A 14509-nucleotide genomic window follows, 5' to 3' on the forward strand; every position below is an offset into this window, starting at 1 on the left:
CTGTAACTACACTGTAGTGCAGCAGTGTAACTACACTGTAGTACAGCACTGTAACTACACTGTAGTGCAGCACTGTAACTACACTGTAGTGCAGCACTGTAACTACACTGTAGTACAGCACTGTAACTACACTGTAGTGTCGCACTGTAACTACACTGTAGTACAGCACTGTAACTACACTGTAGTGCAGCACTGTAACTACACTGTAGTGTCGCACTGTAACTACACTGTAGTGCAGCAGTATAACTACACTGTAGTACAGCACTGTAACTACACTGTAGTGCAGCACTGTAACTACACTGTAGTGTCGCACTGTAACTACACTGTAGTGTCGCACTGTAACTACACTGTAGTGCAGCAGTATAACTACACTGTAGTGCAGCACTGTAACTACACTGTAGTGCAGCAGTATAACTACACTGTAGTGTCGCACTGTAACTACACTGTAGTGTCGCACTGTAACTACACTGTAGTACAGCAGTATAACTACACTGTAGTGCAGCACTGTAACTACACTGTAGTGCAGCAGTATAACTACACTGTAGTGCAGCACTGTAACTACACTGTAGTGCAGCAGTATAACTACACTGTAGTGCAGCAGTATAACTACACTGTAGTGCAGCACTGTAACTACACTGTAGTGCAGCAGTATAACTACACTGTAGTGCAGCAGTATAACTACACTGTAGTGCAGCACTGTAACTACACTGTATTGCAGCAGTATAACTACACTGTAGTGCAGCAGTATAACTACACTGTAGTACAGCAGTATAACTACACTGTAGTGCAGCACTGTAACTACACTGTAGTGCAACAGTATAACTACACTGTAGTGCAGCACTGTAACTACACTGTAGTGCAGCAGTATAACTACACTGTAGTGCAGCAGTATAACTACACTGTAGTGCAGCACTGTAACTACACTGTAGTGCAGCAGTATAACTACACTGTAGTGCAGCACTGTAACTACACTGTAGTGCAGCAGTATAACTACACTGTAGTGCAGCAGTATAACTACACTGTAGTGCAGCACTGTAACTACACTGTAGTGCAGCACTGTAACTACACTGTAGTGCAGCAGTATAACTACACTGTAGTGCAGCAGTATAACTACACTGTAGTGCAGCACTGTAACTACACTGTAGTGCAGCAGTATAACTACACTGTAGTGCAGCACTGTAACTACACTGTAGTGCAGCACTGTAACTACACTGTAGTACAGCAGTGTAACTACACTGTAGTACAGCAGTATAACTACACTGTAGTGCAGCAGTGTAACTACACTGTAGTGCAGCAGTATAACTACACTGTAGTGCAGCAGTGTAACTACACTGTAGTGCAGCAGTATAACTACACTGTAGTGCAGCACTGTAACTACACTGTAGTGCAGCAGTATAACTACACTGTAGTGCAGCACTGTAACTACACTGTAGTACAGCACTGTAACTACACTGTAGTGCAGCAGTATAACTACACTGTAGTAAAGCAGTATAACTACACTGTAGTGCAGCACTGTAACTACACTGTAGTGCAGCAGTATAACTACACTGTAGTGCAGCACTGTAACTACACTGTAGTGCAGCAGTATAACTACACTGTAGTGCAGCAGTGTAACTACACTGTAGTGCAGCAGTATAACTACACTGTAGTGCAGCAGTGTAACTACACTGTAGTGCAGCAGTGTAACTACACTGTAGTGCAGCAGTATAACTACACTGTAGTGCAGCAGTGTAACTACACTGTAGTACAGCAGTATAACTACACTGTAGTGCAGCACTGTAACTACACTGTAGTGCAACAGTATAACTACACTGTAGTGCAGCACTGTAACTACACTGTAGTGCAGCAGTATAACTACACTGTAGTGCAGCAGTGTAACTACACTGTAGTGCAGCACTGTAACTACACTGTAGTGCAGCAGTATAACTACACTGTAGTGCAGCAGTGTAACTACACTGTAGTACAGCAGTATAACTACACTGTAGTGCAGCACTGTAACTACACTGTAGTGCAGCAGTATAACTACACTGTAGTGCAGCAGTGTAACTACACTGTAGTGCAGCACTGTAACTACACTGTAGTGCAGCAGTATAACTACACTGTAGTGCAGCAGTGTAACTACACTGTAGTACAGCAGTATAACTACACTGTAGTGCAGCACTGTAACTACACTGTAGTGCAGCAGTATAACTACACTGTAGTGCAGCAGTGTAACTACACTGTAGTGCAGCAGTATAACTACACTGTAGTGCAGCAGTATAACTACACTGTAGTGCAGCACTGTAACTACACTGTAGTGCAGCAGTATAACTACACTGTAGTGCAGCAGTATAACTACACTGTAGTGCAGCACTGTAACTACACTGTAGTGCAGCAGTATAACTACACTGTAGTGCAGCAGTATAACTACACTGTAGTACAGCACTGTAACTACACTGTAGTGCAGCAGTATAACTACACTGTAGTGCAGCAGTATAACTACACTGTAGTGCAGCAGTATAACTACACTGTAGTGCAGCAGTATAACTACACTGTAGTGCAGCAGTGTAACTACACTGTAGTGCAGCAGTATAACTACACTGTAGTGCAGCAGTGTAACTACACTGTAGTGCAGCAGTATAACTACACTGTAGTGCAGCAGTGTAACTACACTGTAGTGCAGCAGTATAACTACACTGTAGTGCAGCAGTGTAACTACACTGTAGTGCAGCAGTATAACTACACTGTAGTGCAGCAGTATAACTACACTGTAGTGCAGCAGTATAACTACACTGTAGTGCAGCAGTGTAACTACACTGTAGTGCAGCAGTATAACTACACTGTAGTGCAGCACTGTAACTACACTGTAGTGCAGCACTGTAACTACACTGTAGTGCAGCAGTATAACTACACTGTAGTGCAGCAGTGTAACTACACTGTAGTGCAGCAGTATAACTACACTGTAGTGCAGCAGTATAACTACACTGTAGTGCAGCAGTGTAACTACACTGTAGTGCAGCAGTATAACTACACTGTAGTGCAGCAGTGTAACTACACTGTAGTACAGCACTGTAACTACACTGTAGTACAGCACTGTAACTACACTGTAGTGCAGCAGTATAACTACACTGTAGTACAGCAGTATAACTACACTGTAGTGCAGCACTGTAACTACACTGTAGTGCAGCAGTATAACTACACTGTAGTGCAGCAGTGTAACTACACTGTAGTGCAGCAGTATAACTACACTGTAGTACAGCACTGTAACTACACTGTAGTGCAGCAGTATAACTACACTGTAGTGCAGCAGTATAACTACACTGTAGTGCAGCAGTATAACTACACTGTAGTGCAGCAGTATAACTACACTGTAGTGCAGCAGTATAACTACACTGTAGTACAGCAGTATAACTACACTGTAGTGCAGCACTGTAACTACACTGTAGTACAGCAGTGTAACTACACTGTAGTACAGCAGTATAACTACACTGTAGTGCAGCACTGTAACTACACTGTAGTGCAGCAGTATAACTACACTGTAGTGCAGCAGTGTAACTACACTGTAGTGCAGCAGTATAACTACACTGTAGTGCAGCAGTATAACTACACTGTAGTGCAGCACTGTAACTACACTGTAGTGCAGCACTGTAACTACACTGTAGTGCAGCAGTATAACTACACTGTAGTACAGCAGTATAACTACACTGTAGTGCAGCACTGTAACTACACTGTAGTACAGCAGTGTAACTACACTGTAGTACAGCAGTATAACTACACTGTAGTGCAGCACTGTAACTACACTGTAGTGCAGCAGTATAACTACACTGTAGTGCAGCAGTGTAACTACACTGTAGTGCAGCAGTATAACTACACTGTAGTGCAGCAGTATAACTACACTGTAGTACAGCAGTATAACTACACTGTAGTGCAGCACTGTAACTACACTGTAGTACAGCAGTGTAACTACACTGTATCTACACTGTAACTACTGTCCACACACCTTCTCTCTGCAGGACCTGCCACTGTCCAGAGGTCCAGGAGCTCTGGGACACGAACATGATGGTGTAATGTGTGACCACGACGTTGGCTTCGTTCGGCTCCTTCCACGACACCAGAGCAGTGTCGTCCTCGATCAGAGTCACTCGCACCGAGGTCGGAGGTCGCCTCGGAGCTGCAAACATCAGACGCGGAAGAAAACATTCATACACTGGAATGTGGCAATATTTCTTCTCACAATACTGCATCGATATTCAACAGCAGGTTTTCCTTTTTGAGGCTTTGAAATCATTTTCATTTTCATATCATAGTTCTTTCATGGTTGTATTAGTGTGTGTAAAATAAACTCAGTCGATAGACAAGCAAATATTCACTACATGTTTGTGTTGCAATTAAACTTCCGGCCTCTAGATGGCAGCAGTCGTTACGTCCTCAGCTAAAGGAAGAATGATGACTGAGCACAAGAGGATACAGTGAGTCCAGCAGCTTTTAAAGCTGATGTTTGGACATATTTTGGTTTGTACTGGTACTACAATACTACACATATATATACTTGTTACTATACTATCACTATATATCGTATCCTTGTATCGTGATCAACACACTCGTGATCAACACACTCGTGATCAACACACTCGTGATCAACACACTCGTGATCAACACACTCGTGATCAACACACTCCTACACACACGTCTACTCATCATCATGAACTTCTGAAGGTTCACCTGCTGCGAGCGTCTGCTGGAAGAGGGCGGAGCTCCAAGCACTGGTCATGTGATCCACGTGGAGACGCACGACGAACTCGTAGCGAGTGTTTGGATGAAGGTCGACGAAGGAAACCGTCTGCTTGACTCTGTGGAGCGAGAGTTTAATGTATGAAGACACACCTGTCGGTGGACCAACTCACGTCTGCAGGTAACGGATCTCCGAGGCGTGGCTCGTCCCCACAGGTGTGCAGCGCACGCTGTAGCTGACCATCTTCCCGGAGGTGAAGGCGGGTCGACTCCAGCGTAACGACACTTGACTGGAGTTGCTGGTCAGAACCACAACATGATCCGGGGCCGGAGGAGCAGCTGAGACCTGGTCTCTGGGTGCTGAGGGTGTCAGAGTAGATCACAGGTGAACTTACAAACACATCCAGGTGTGTTAGAATAGAACGTAAAAGATCACAGGTGAACTTACAAACACATCCAGGTGTGTTAGAATAGAACGTAAACGATCACAGGTGAACTTACAAACACATCCAGGTGTGTTAGAATAGAACGTAAACGATCACAGGTGAACTTACAAACACATCCAGGTGTGTTAGAATAGAAGTTTGATCACAGGTGAACTTACAAACACATCCAGGTGTGTTAGAATAGAACGTAAACGATCACAGGTGAACTTACAAACACATCCAGGTGTGTTAGAATAGAAGTTTGATCACAGGTGAACTTACAAACACATCCAGGTGTGTTAGAATAGAACGTAAACGATCACAGGTAAACTTACAAACACATCCAGGTGTGTTAGAATAGAACGTAAACGATCACAGGTGAACTTACAAACACATCCAGGTGTGTTAGAATAGAACGTAAACGATCACAGGTGAACTTACAAACACATCCAGGTGTGTTAGAATAGAACGTAAACGATCACAGGTGAACTTACAAACACATCCAGGTGTGTTAGAATAGAACGTAAACGATCACAGGTGAACTTACAAACACATCCAGGTGTGTTAGAATAGAACGTAAACGATCACAGGTGAACTTACAAACACATCCAGGTGTGTTAGAATAGAACGTAAACGATCACAGGTGAACTTACAAACACATCCAGGTGTGTTAGAATAGAACGTAAATGATCACAGGTGAACTTACAAACACATCCAGGTGTGTTAGAATAGAACGTAAACGATCACAGGTGAACTTACAAACACATCCAGGTGTGTTAGAATAGAACGTAAACGATCACAGGTGAACTTACAAACACATCCAGGTGTGTTAGAATAGAACGTAAACGATCACAGGTGAACTTACAAACACATCCAGGTGTGTTAGAATAGAACGTAAACGATCACAGGTGAACTTACAAACACATCCAGGTGTGTTAGAATAGAACGTAAACGATCACAGGTGAACTTACAAACACATCCAGGTGTGTTAGAATAGAACGTAAACGATCACAGGTGAACTTACAAACACATCCAGGTGTGTTAGAATAGAACGTAAACGATCACAGGTGAACTTACAAACACATCCAGGTGTGTTAGAATAGAACGTAAACGATCACAGGTGAACTTACAAACACATCCAGGTGTGTTAGAATAGAACGTAAAAGATCACAGGTGAACTTACAAACACATCCAGGTGTGTTAGAATAGAACGTAAACGATCACAGGTGAACTTACAAACACATCCAGGTGTGTTAGAATAGAACGTAAACGATCACAGGTGAACTTACAAACACATCCAGATGTGTTAGAATAGAACGTAAACGATCACAGGTGAACTTACAAACACATCCAGGTGTGTTAGAATAGAACGTAAACGATCACAGGTGAACTTACAAACACATCCAGGTGTGTTAGAATAGAACGTAAACGATCACAGGTGAACTTACAAACACATCCAGGTGTGTTAGAATAGAACGTAAACGATCACAGGTGAACTTACAAACACATCCAGGTGTGTTAGAATAGAACATAAACGATCACAGGTGAACTTACAAACACATCCAGGTGTGTTAGAATAGAACGTAAACGATCACAGGTGAACTTACAAACACATCCAGGTGTGTTAGAATAGAACGTAAACGATCACAGGTGAACTTACAAACACATCCAGGTGTGTTAGAATAGAACGTAAACGATCACAGGTGAACTTACAAACACATCCAGGTGTGTTAGAATAGAACATAAACGATCACAGGTGAACTTACAAACACATCCAGGTGTGTTAGAATAGAACGTAAACGATCACAGGTGAACTTACAAACACATCCAGGTGTGTTAGAATAGAACGTAAACGATCACAGGTGAACTTACAAACACATCCAGGTGTGTTAGAATAGAACGTAAACGATCACAGGTGAACTTACAAACACATCCAGGTGTGTTAGAATAGAACATAAACGATCACAGGTGAACTTACAAACACATCCAGGTGTGTTAGAATAGAACGTAAACGATCACAGGTGAACTTACAAACACATCCAGGTGTGTTAGAATAGAACGTAAACGATCACAGGTGAACTTACAAACACATCCAGGTGTGTTAGAATAGAACGTAAACGATCACAGGTGAACTTACAAACACATCCAGGTGTGTTAGAATAGAACGTAAACGATCACAGGTGAACTTACAAACACATCCAGGTGTGTTAGAATAGAACGTAAACGATCACAGGTGAACTTACAAACACATCCAGGTGTGTTAAAATAGAACATAAACGATCACAGGTGAACTTACAAACACATCCAGGTGTGTTAGAATAGAACGTAAACGATCACAGGTGAACTTACAAACACATCCAGGTGTGTTAGAATAGAACATAAACGATCACAGGTGAACTTACAAACACATCCAGGTGTGTTAGAATAGAACGTAAACGATCACAGGTGAACTTACAAACACATCCAGGTGTGTTAGAATAGAACGTAAACGATCACAGGTGAACTTACAAACACATCCAGGTGTGTTAGAATAGAACGTAAACGATCACAGGTGAACTTACAAACACATCCAGGTGTGTTAGAATAGAACGTAAACGATCACAGGTGAACTTACAAACACATCCAGGTGTGTTAGAATAGAACGTAAACGATCACAGGTGAACTTACAAACACATCCAGGTGTGCTGACGGTCTGGTCCGCCTGGTATCCGTCCCCAGCCTGACCCACGGCCAGAATCTTCACGTGATATTTTCTCCTTGCATCTGCAACACAAACGACACGTTAACACAATCAAGTGACGTGTTTTTCAAACACAAAGGCTGGTTCGAACAAACCAGACTCACACCTGTGTGTCGACAGAAACACACAAACATGATAAAAGACAAGTGAGATTTTCTATTGTGTCTTTGTACAGAAGGATTTTATAATAAGATAAGACTTTTATTGTCAAAGTATTTCAGTTAAACATACAGTTGTTAGTACATCAGTGAGGATTGAATTCATTTTTGAACATTTCAATCTAAAAATGTCTTTAATCAAAGTTTGAATGTTTTTATTTCGAGTCATTTCATGTAAATATTAAAGATTAATATAACAATGTTTTCGATATAGAAGTGATTAAATGAAGTTATTCTATCGACGACCTTCACATGACCTTGAAGACGCTCCTGGACTCAAGTATGTCAAGATCATCAACAAAGAAAATCCATCTTTAAAGCGAAGTAAAACCGTGGCTTGAACCTGAATCCGTGCAGCAGCGGCTCCTAAATCAAGAGCCGCTAGTGAGTGTTAGGATTTGTTTTATGGCTCGGGGTGAAAGGTCAGAGCTCGGCTATTGACCGGTGGAGGCGGCGTGTCCAGGCCTGTGGGGGGCGGAGGCTTCAGCTGCTGGGATCCTGGACCCATGGGAATGGGGGGTTGACAGGGGTCAGGAGGTCAGGCTAAGATAGACCAGAAGGAATCCTGGCGCAGGACTGTGGGAGAGAAGGGGCCCCTTTTGTTCCCCGTTGTCGCTTTAGACCTGATCCAGTGAACTGTTGCTCCAGTGGAAGTTCACGAGCATCAGCATCAAAACAATGTTAGCTTGAGCGAAGCAAACATGTTTCTACTACTGGGTTTAACTGAGGAGTATTTTCACTGACATTTACTATTGTGTTGAACAAAGTCTTAAAGTATTTCACATTCATCGTTAATATGTTGAAATATATCAATAGAATGTCTCAGCTTCACTGTAGTAACATTTTGTATTTTCTCTCAGGGTTTGTGGCCAAGAATTCTAAAAACCTTCAGAACCTTCAGCTCCATGTTCATAAAACAAAACTTTTCCTGATAATTGTCCATCAGTTCTATGTGGATTCGGTCTTTGAACGCACCACGGCTCTTTGTTATGTACTAATGATTGTTTCTGTCGATCAAAAACACCAACTATGTTTGTCAACCACGAGGGGGGGGGTGTTGGGGGGTCAGTGGTCCGGCTCGGTCAGTGCCGAGGGGGTTTGTTTGGGTGTCCGGGCCGGGGTCCGACAATAGTCCGAGGTAATTATGCGGGAATTGTGTGAGAACCAGTGAAGGGACATCTGGACTCTAACCTTCAACCTCGGCCGCATCTCATTCAATATCACGGCGGGTCGTGTGTGTGTGAGTGTGTGTGTGTGTGTGTGTGTGTGTGTGTGTGTGTGTGTGAGTGTGAGTGTGAGTGTGAGTGTGTGAGTGAGTGAGTGAGTGAGTGAGTGAGTGAGTGAGTGAGTGAGTGAGTGAGTGAGTGAGTGAGTGAGTGAGTGAGTGAGTGAGTGAGTGAGTGAGTGAGTGTGTGTGTGTGTGTGTGTGTGTGTGTGTGTGTGTGTGTCTCTACATTGACCAGCTGACCACAGACACACAGAAGCTCCTCACCGAGGCCACTGATGGTGTGCGAGAAGGTCTGGGCCTGCAGCCTCAGGCTCGGCTGCTCCGGCTGGTTCTCCTCGTGGAAACTCAGCCTGAAGCCCTGGACGGCCACGGAGTCGGAGGAGATCTGCCAGCGAGCGGAGAAGGAGGTGCAGTTGAGAGGCTCCAGGAGGAGCAGAGGAGCTGCAGGCACTGAGGAGAGAGAAGGAGTGAAACATCAGATTCAAGAAGAAACGAGAGAGAAACACAGAAGTTCATCGACATGAGATCAAGGTTTGGAGGCTAAAGTTTGATTGGATCTCATGTCGTCGCTTGAGATCACAAGGTTTTACAAAAGACTTCAGAGTCGTTTTAGTTTGTCTTCAGACTCGTGTTGGACTGAATTCTTCATGTTCCACAGAAATTAAATCCCAAATCAAGTCCAGCACATCAACCTCTCGACTGAACCCCTCAAACCAGCTCCATTCTTCGCTCTGGACGCTTTACGACCCGTGACTGAGCGGCGCTTACATGACTGACAGCTCGGGGCAAAGGTTTCTGGGTAACCAACACAAAGACTGGGACACAAAGCAACGAGAGACGACTTTAGCTCCACAAATCCACGCATTAAGAAACTGCGAGGAAAGAATCCGACAAGATTTTTAAAGATATATTTAAGTTTAACATTAAGAATCTGTTGAACTTTCATTCAAAATACTTTCCAGAATGTCCTTCATTGTTAAAACATAGTATATAATATATCAATATAATAATCATAAGAAGACAAAACATGCTATTTATTTTTATCTGTATATTTGCACTTTATTTTATTTTCATTTGTCTTATTATAATCGTTCTTATTTGCTTTTTGTTCCATCATTTTTCTTTTTTTTTGTTTGTTTGTTTCTTTGAGGTTAGGTTTACGACACGTCCTGCGTATTTCTTTTGAGAAAGAAAAACTAAACTTGTAGAAAGTATTAAAAAGAGGCAGAATCTTTAAAAAGATGAAAATGGAAGGAAGGTGATGATGTATATATTCTCAGTTGGCTTGTGATGCTAGTAGCTTGTGAAGCTAGTAACTTGTAATGCTTGTAGCGTGTGATGCTAGTAGCTTGTGATGCTAGTAGCGTGTGATGCTAGAAGCTTGTGATGCTAGTAGCTTGTAATGCTAGTAGCGTGTGATGCTAGTAGCGTGTGATGCTAGAAGCTTGTGATGCTAGTAGCTTGTGATGCTAGTACCTTGTGAAGCTAGTAACTTGTAATGCTAGTAGCGTGTGATGCTAGTAGCTTGTGATGCTAGTAGCGTGTGATGCTAGTAGCGTGTGATGCTAGAAGCTTGTGATGCTAGTAGCTTCTTATGCTAGTAGCGTGTGATGCTAGTAGCGTGTGATGCTAGTAGCGTGTGATGCTAGTAGCTTGTGATGCTAGTAGCTTGTGATGCTAGTAGCTTGTAATGCTAGTAGCGTGTGATGCTAGTAGCGTGTGATGCTAGAAGCTTGTGATGCTAGTAGCTTGTTATGCTAGTAGCGTGTGATGCTAGTAGCTTGTGATGCTAGTAGCTTGTGATGCTAGTAGCGTGTGATGCTAGTAGCGTGTGATGCTAGAAGCTTGTGATGCTAGTAGCTTGTGATGCTAGTAGCTTGTAATGCTAGTAGCGTGTGACATTAGCTGTAATGTCAGCTCAATAACTACTTTATAACTGAGACTCTATTTAAAGACAAACGTGTTCAAACCTTTGCTTCCGGACACGGTGGGCGTGCGGTGGGACGTCCAGGCCGAGGGCTCGCACCAGCCCACGCGAGTGGCCGCAGACATACGCAGCAGGTAGATGGTGTCGGGCTGAAGCGCCTCCAGGTGGTGATGCGTGGCGTTCTGAGGAAGCTCCAGCGAGTGCAGAGTGTCGTCCGACGCCGTCCGGTACGAGAGTCTGTACGACGACACGCGGCCGCGGCTCAGCTTGATGGACAGCGGCCGCCACCTCACCTGGATGTCTGTGGAGCTGGTGCTGATGAGACTCAGCTCAGGTGTTCTCAGAGGAACTGGAAGCACAGAGAAGAACCTGGTCAGAGACGTCACTTCACCAGACCTTCAGTCGCTCACCGTCCTCCAGCGTCTGCCGACTGACTTGGTCCGACATGCGACTGGCGCCCATCGGCATGTAGGCCACGACGTAGAAGCTGTAGTTCCTCGCCGGCTCAAGGTCGTCGACGATGTAACTGGTCGTGTCGTTCCCGATCACCACCTGATATTCCTCGTTGTTCAGACCTGAGAGCAGAACCTCAGAGATTGATCTTCATGTGTCTGTCAATCACAGTCACTCGTAGAAGTATTTGATGAGTCGACGACAAATGTTTGATCGTATGATCGTTACGTTGACCTTCTGACCTCAATCCAGTTGATTCCAGTTTGACTTCATAGCTAAAGATGAACTTGTTGAAAGGTCACTTGGAAGGAGTTCAGCTCAGGACTGGTCATAATGTTCTGGTTAAATCTACTGTTTCAGGTTCATTTTTATATTTATATTTATTTATATTTATTTATAATTCTCTTCTGATGACATGAACTTTCAAGACAAACGCACTTGAAATATTGATACTTTTATTCAATAATTTGTCTGTATGTTAATGAGAATAATTATAAATATAAATAATATAATTATAATATACAATAATTATAAACATAAATAATATAATTATAATATACAATAATTATAAACATAAATAATATAATTATAATATATAATATATAATAATTATAAATGTAAATATTATAATTATAATATATAATAATTATAAATATAAATAATATAATTATAATAATTATAAATATAAACATAAATAATATAATTATAATATATAATAATTATAAATATAAATAATATAATTATAATATACAATAAATATAAATATAAATAATATAATTATAATATACAATAATTATAAACATAAATAATATAATTATAATATACAATAATTATAAACATAAATAATATAATTATAATATATAATAATTATAAATGTAAATATTATAATTATAATATATAATAATTATAAATAATATAATTATAATATATAATAATTATAAATATAAACATAAATAATATAATTATAATATATAATAATTATAAATATAAACATAAATAATATAATTATAATATATAATAATTATAAATATAAATAATATAATTATAATATATATAATATATAATAATTATAATATAATATATAATAATTAAAAATATAAATAATATAATTAACATATACAATAATTATAAACATAAATAATATAATTATAATATACAATAATTATAAACATAAATAATATAATTATAATATACAATAATTATAAACATATTTTGAGAAACCTTGTTAGTAAAATTCCATCGACTTAAAAGAAAGTAAATGAAAAGATTCAAAACAAACATTTAACGACATCTCACTGATTTATAATAACGTTGTAAACACTGAGTGAACGACATGTTGTTGTTGTTGATGTTGTTGTTGTTGTTGTGCGTCGTCTGCTCACCTTCAGCCCTGGTGTAGTGCACGGAGTAGGCGATGACCTTGTCGGCGTTGTAGCTCGGCCTCTGCCAGGCCAGCAGGATGGCGGCGCTGGAGATGGTCTCGGCGTGGATGTTCCTGGGAGCGCCGGGTCGGTCCTCGGACATGACCACGATGAGTCGGGCCACGGACAGAACCGAGCCCTCGGAGCTCTCGGCCACGCACTGGTAGATGGCGTCGTCCTCGGGGATGATCTGAGTGATCACCAGCTTGCTGCCATGGAAACGTGGGTTCAGTTCCCGGAGCTCGTGGACGCATTAGAGACTCACCTGTTGTACATCTTGATGCGACCGTTCAGGTGAACCTGCTCGCCGTTCTTCAGCCACGACACGCGAGGGGTTGGGAGTCCCACAGCCCGGCACATGAACCGAGCCGTACCTGCTCGAGGGCGGGTCTGACTCTCGGGCTTTTCCACCAAAGACGGCGGCACTAGAACCAACAGAGAGACCATCAAACCACGACCTCGTGACTCCAGGATCAACGACCTTCATGGAAGCTTCAACTGTTCAGATGTTCTTCAGAGTCAAAGAGATGTTGAAGCCCATGATGCGTTTGATGATCAAGATCAAATGAAAGTTAAATCTACTTTTTCTTCTTCCCACAACTCTGTTAACACCCGTGTCATCTCTGGGTCACGGTGACCCGGAGGCTCAAGATTTCAGCTCCTTATGAAACCACAGAACATCGAATCCAATAGTTTCCACAGCAAGTCAAACTAAAGTCAATCATCTTAAACCTTCACGTTTCATCTTCTATTTCTTGTTGAAGATGTTTCTTCATGAATGTTCAAGGAGTTGATTCTACGTTTAAGTTATTTTAGTAGAAAAAAGAGGTCAAACAAAAGAATGTTATGATCAAGAAGCTTCAACATTGATCCTGGTCCGGCTGCAGCTCAGAGGCTCCTCACCTAAGACCGTCAGGTTGGCGGCGGCGATGGTGTAGTTGCGGGTCCTCGGGGTCGTGGCCCGGCACAGGTACACGCCGCTGTGTTGGGGGTCCACGTCCGTGATCACCAGGTTGCCGTTGCCCAGGACCCTGGCCTTGTAGACGTCGATGGGTTTGCCGTCGGCGCGGCTCCAGGACACGATGGGAGCAGGATTCCCGGTGGCCACGCACTCCAGGACCACCGTCTGCTGCAGCGACGCGCTGACGTTCTGCGGCGCCGCGATGATTCTGGGCTTCTGTCGCGGCGGCGCCGTCGCTCCTGAGGAACACCAGAGTATCTGTCAACGTTCACTCGTCGATCCACGAGTTTTAAAACACTTGTCAGACGCACTCGTTTCATTGATCAGAACCATCTGATCAATAATAAAATCCTCGTGTCCATCAAACATGTTTATTCTCAACTGATTATTTGACTTTTCTCATATATTTCTGTTTCTCTCAGTGTTCGTCACTCAAGCCGTCGATGAACAAAAGTCGATGTTGAAGCACAAACAGGTGTTTAAGAT

The 14509-nt window shown here is 42.2% G+C and overlaps 1 protein-coding gene across 1 annotated transcript in view; it reads right to left on the minus strand.

The window, feature by feature from the left end:
• The window catches only part of prtgb (protogenin homolog b (Gallus gallus)), a 29749-nt gene that overhangs the window by 9728 nt on the left and 5512 nt on the right, over nucleotides 1-14509 (minus strand). The window contains exons 5-14 of the mRNA XM_087797177.1: nucleotides 13966-14262; nucleotides 13328-13487; nucleotides 13024-13271; nucleotides 11599-11763; nucleotides 11232-11537; nucleotides 9526-9711; nucleotides 7803-7898; nucleotides 4884-5070; nucleotides 4702-4829; nucleotides 3980-4150 (exon numbers count right to left, since the gene is read on the minus strand). Of these exons, the coding sequence (XP_087653303.1) occupies nucleotides 3980-4150; nucleotides 4702-4829; nucleotides 4884-5070; nucleotides 7803-7898; nucleotides 9526-9711; nucleotides 11232-11537; nucleotides 11599-11763; nucleotides 13024-13271; nucleotides 13328-13487; nucleotides 13966-14262 (1944 nt within the window). The remainder of the gene's footprint in view (nucleotides 1-3979; nucleotides 4151-4701; nucleotides 4830-4883; nucleotides 5071-7802; nucleotides 7899-9525; nucleotides 9712-11231; nucleotides 11538-11598; nucleotides 11764-13023; nucleotides 13272-13327; nucleotides 13488-13965; nucleotides 14263-14509) is intronic.

Source organism: Callionymus lyra, chromosome 8 (assembly GCF_982586985.1).
Source record: "Callionymus lyra chromosome 8, fCalLyr1.hap1.1, whole genome shotgun sequence".
NCBI lineage: Eukaryota > Metazoa > Chordata > Actinopteri > Syngnathiformes > Callionymidae > Callionymus > Callionymus lyra.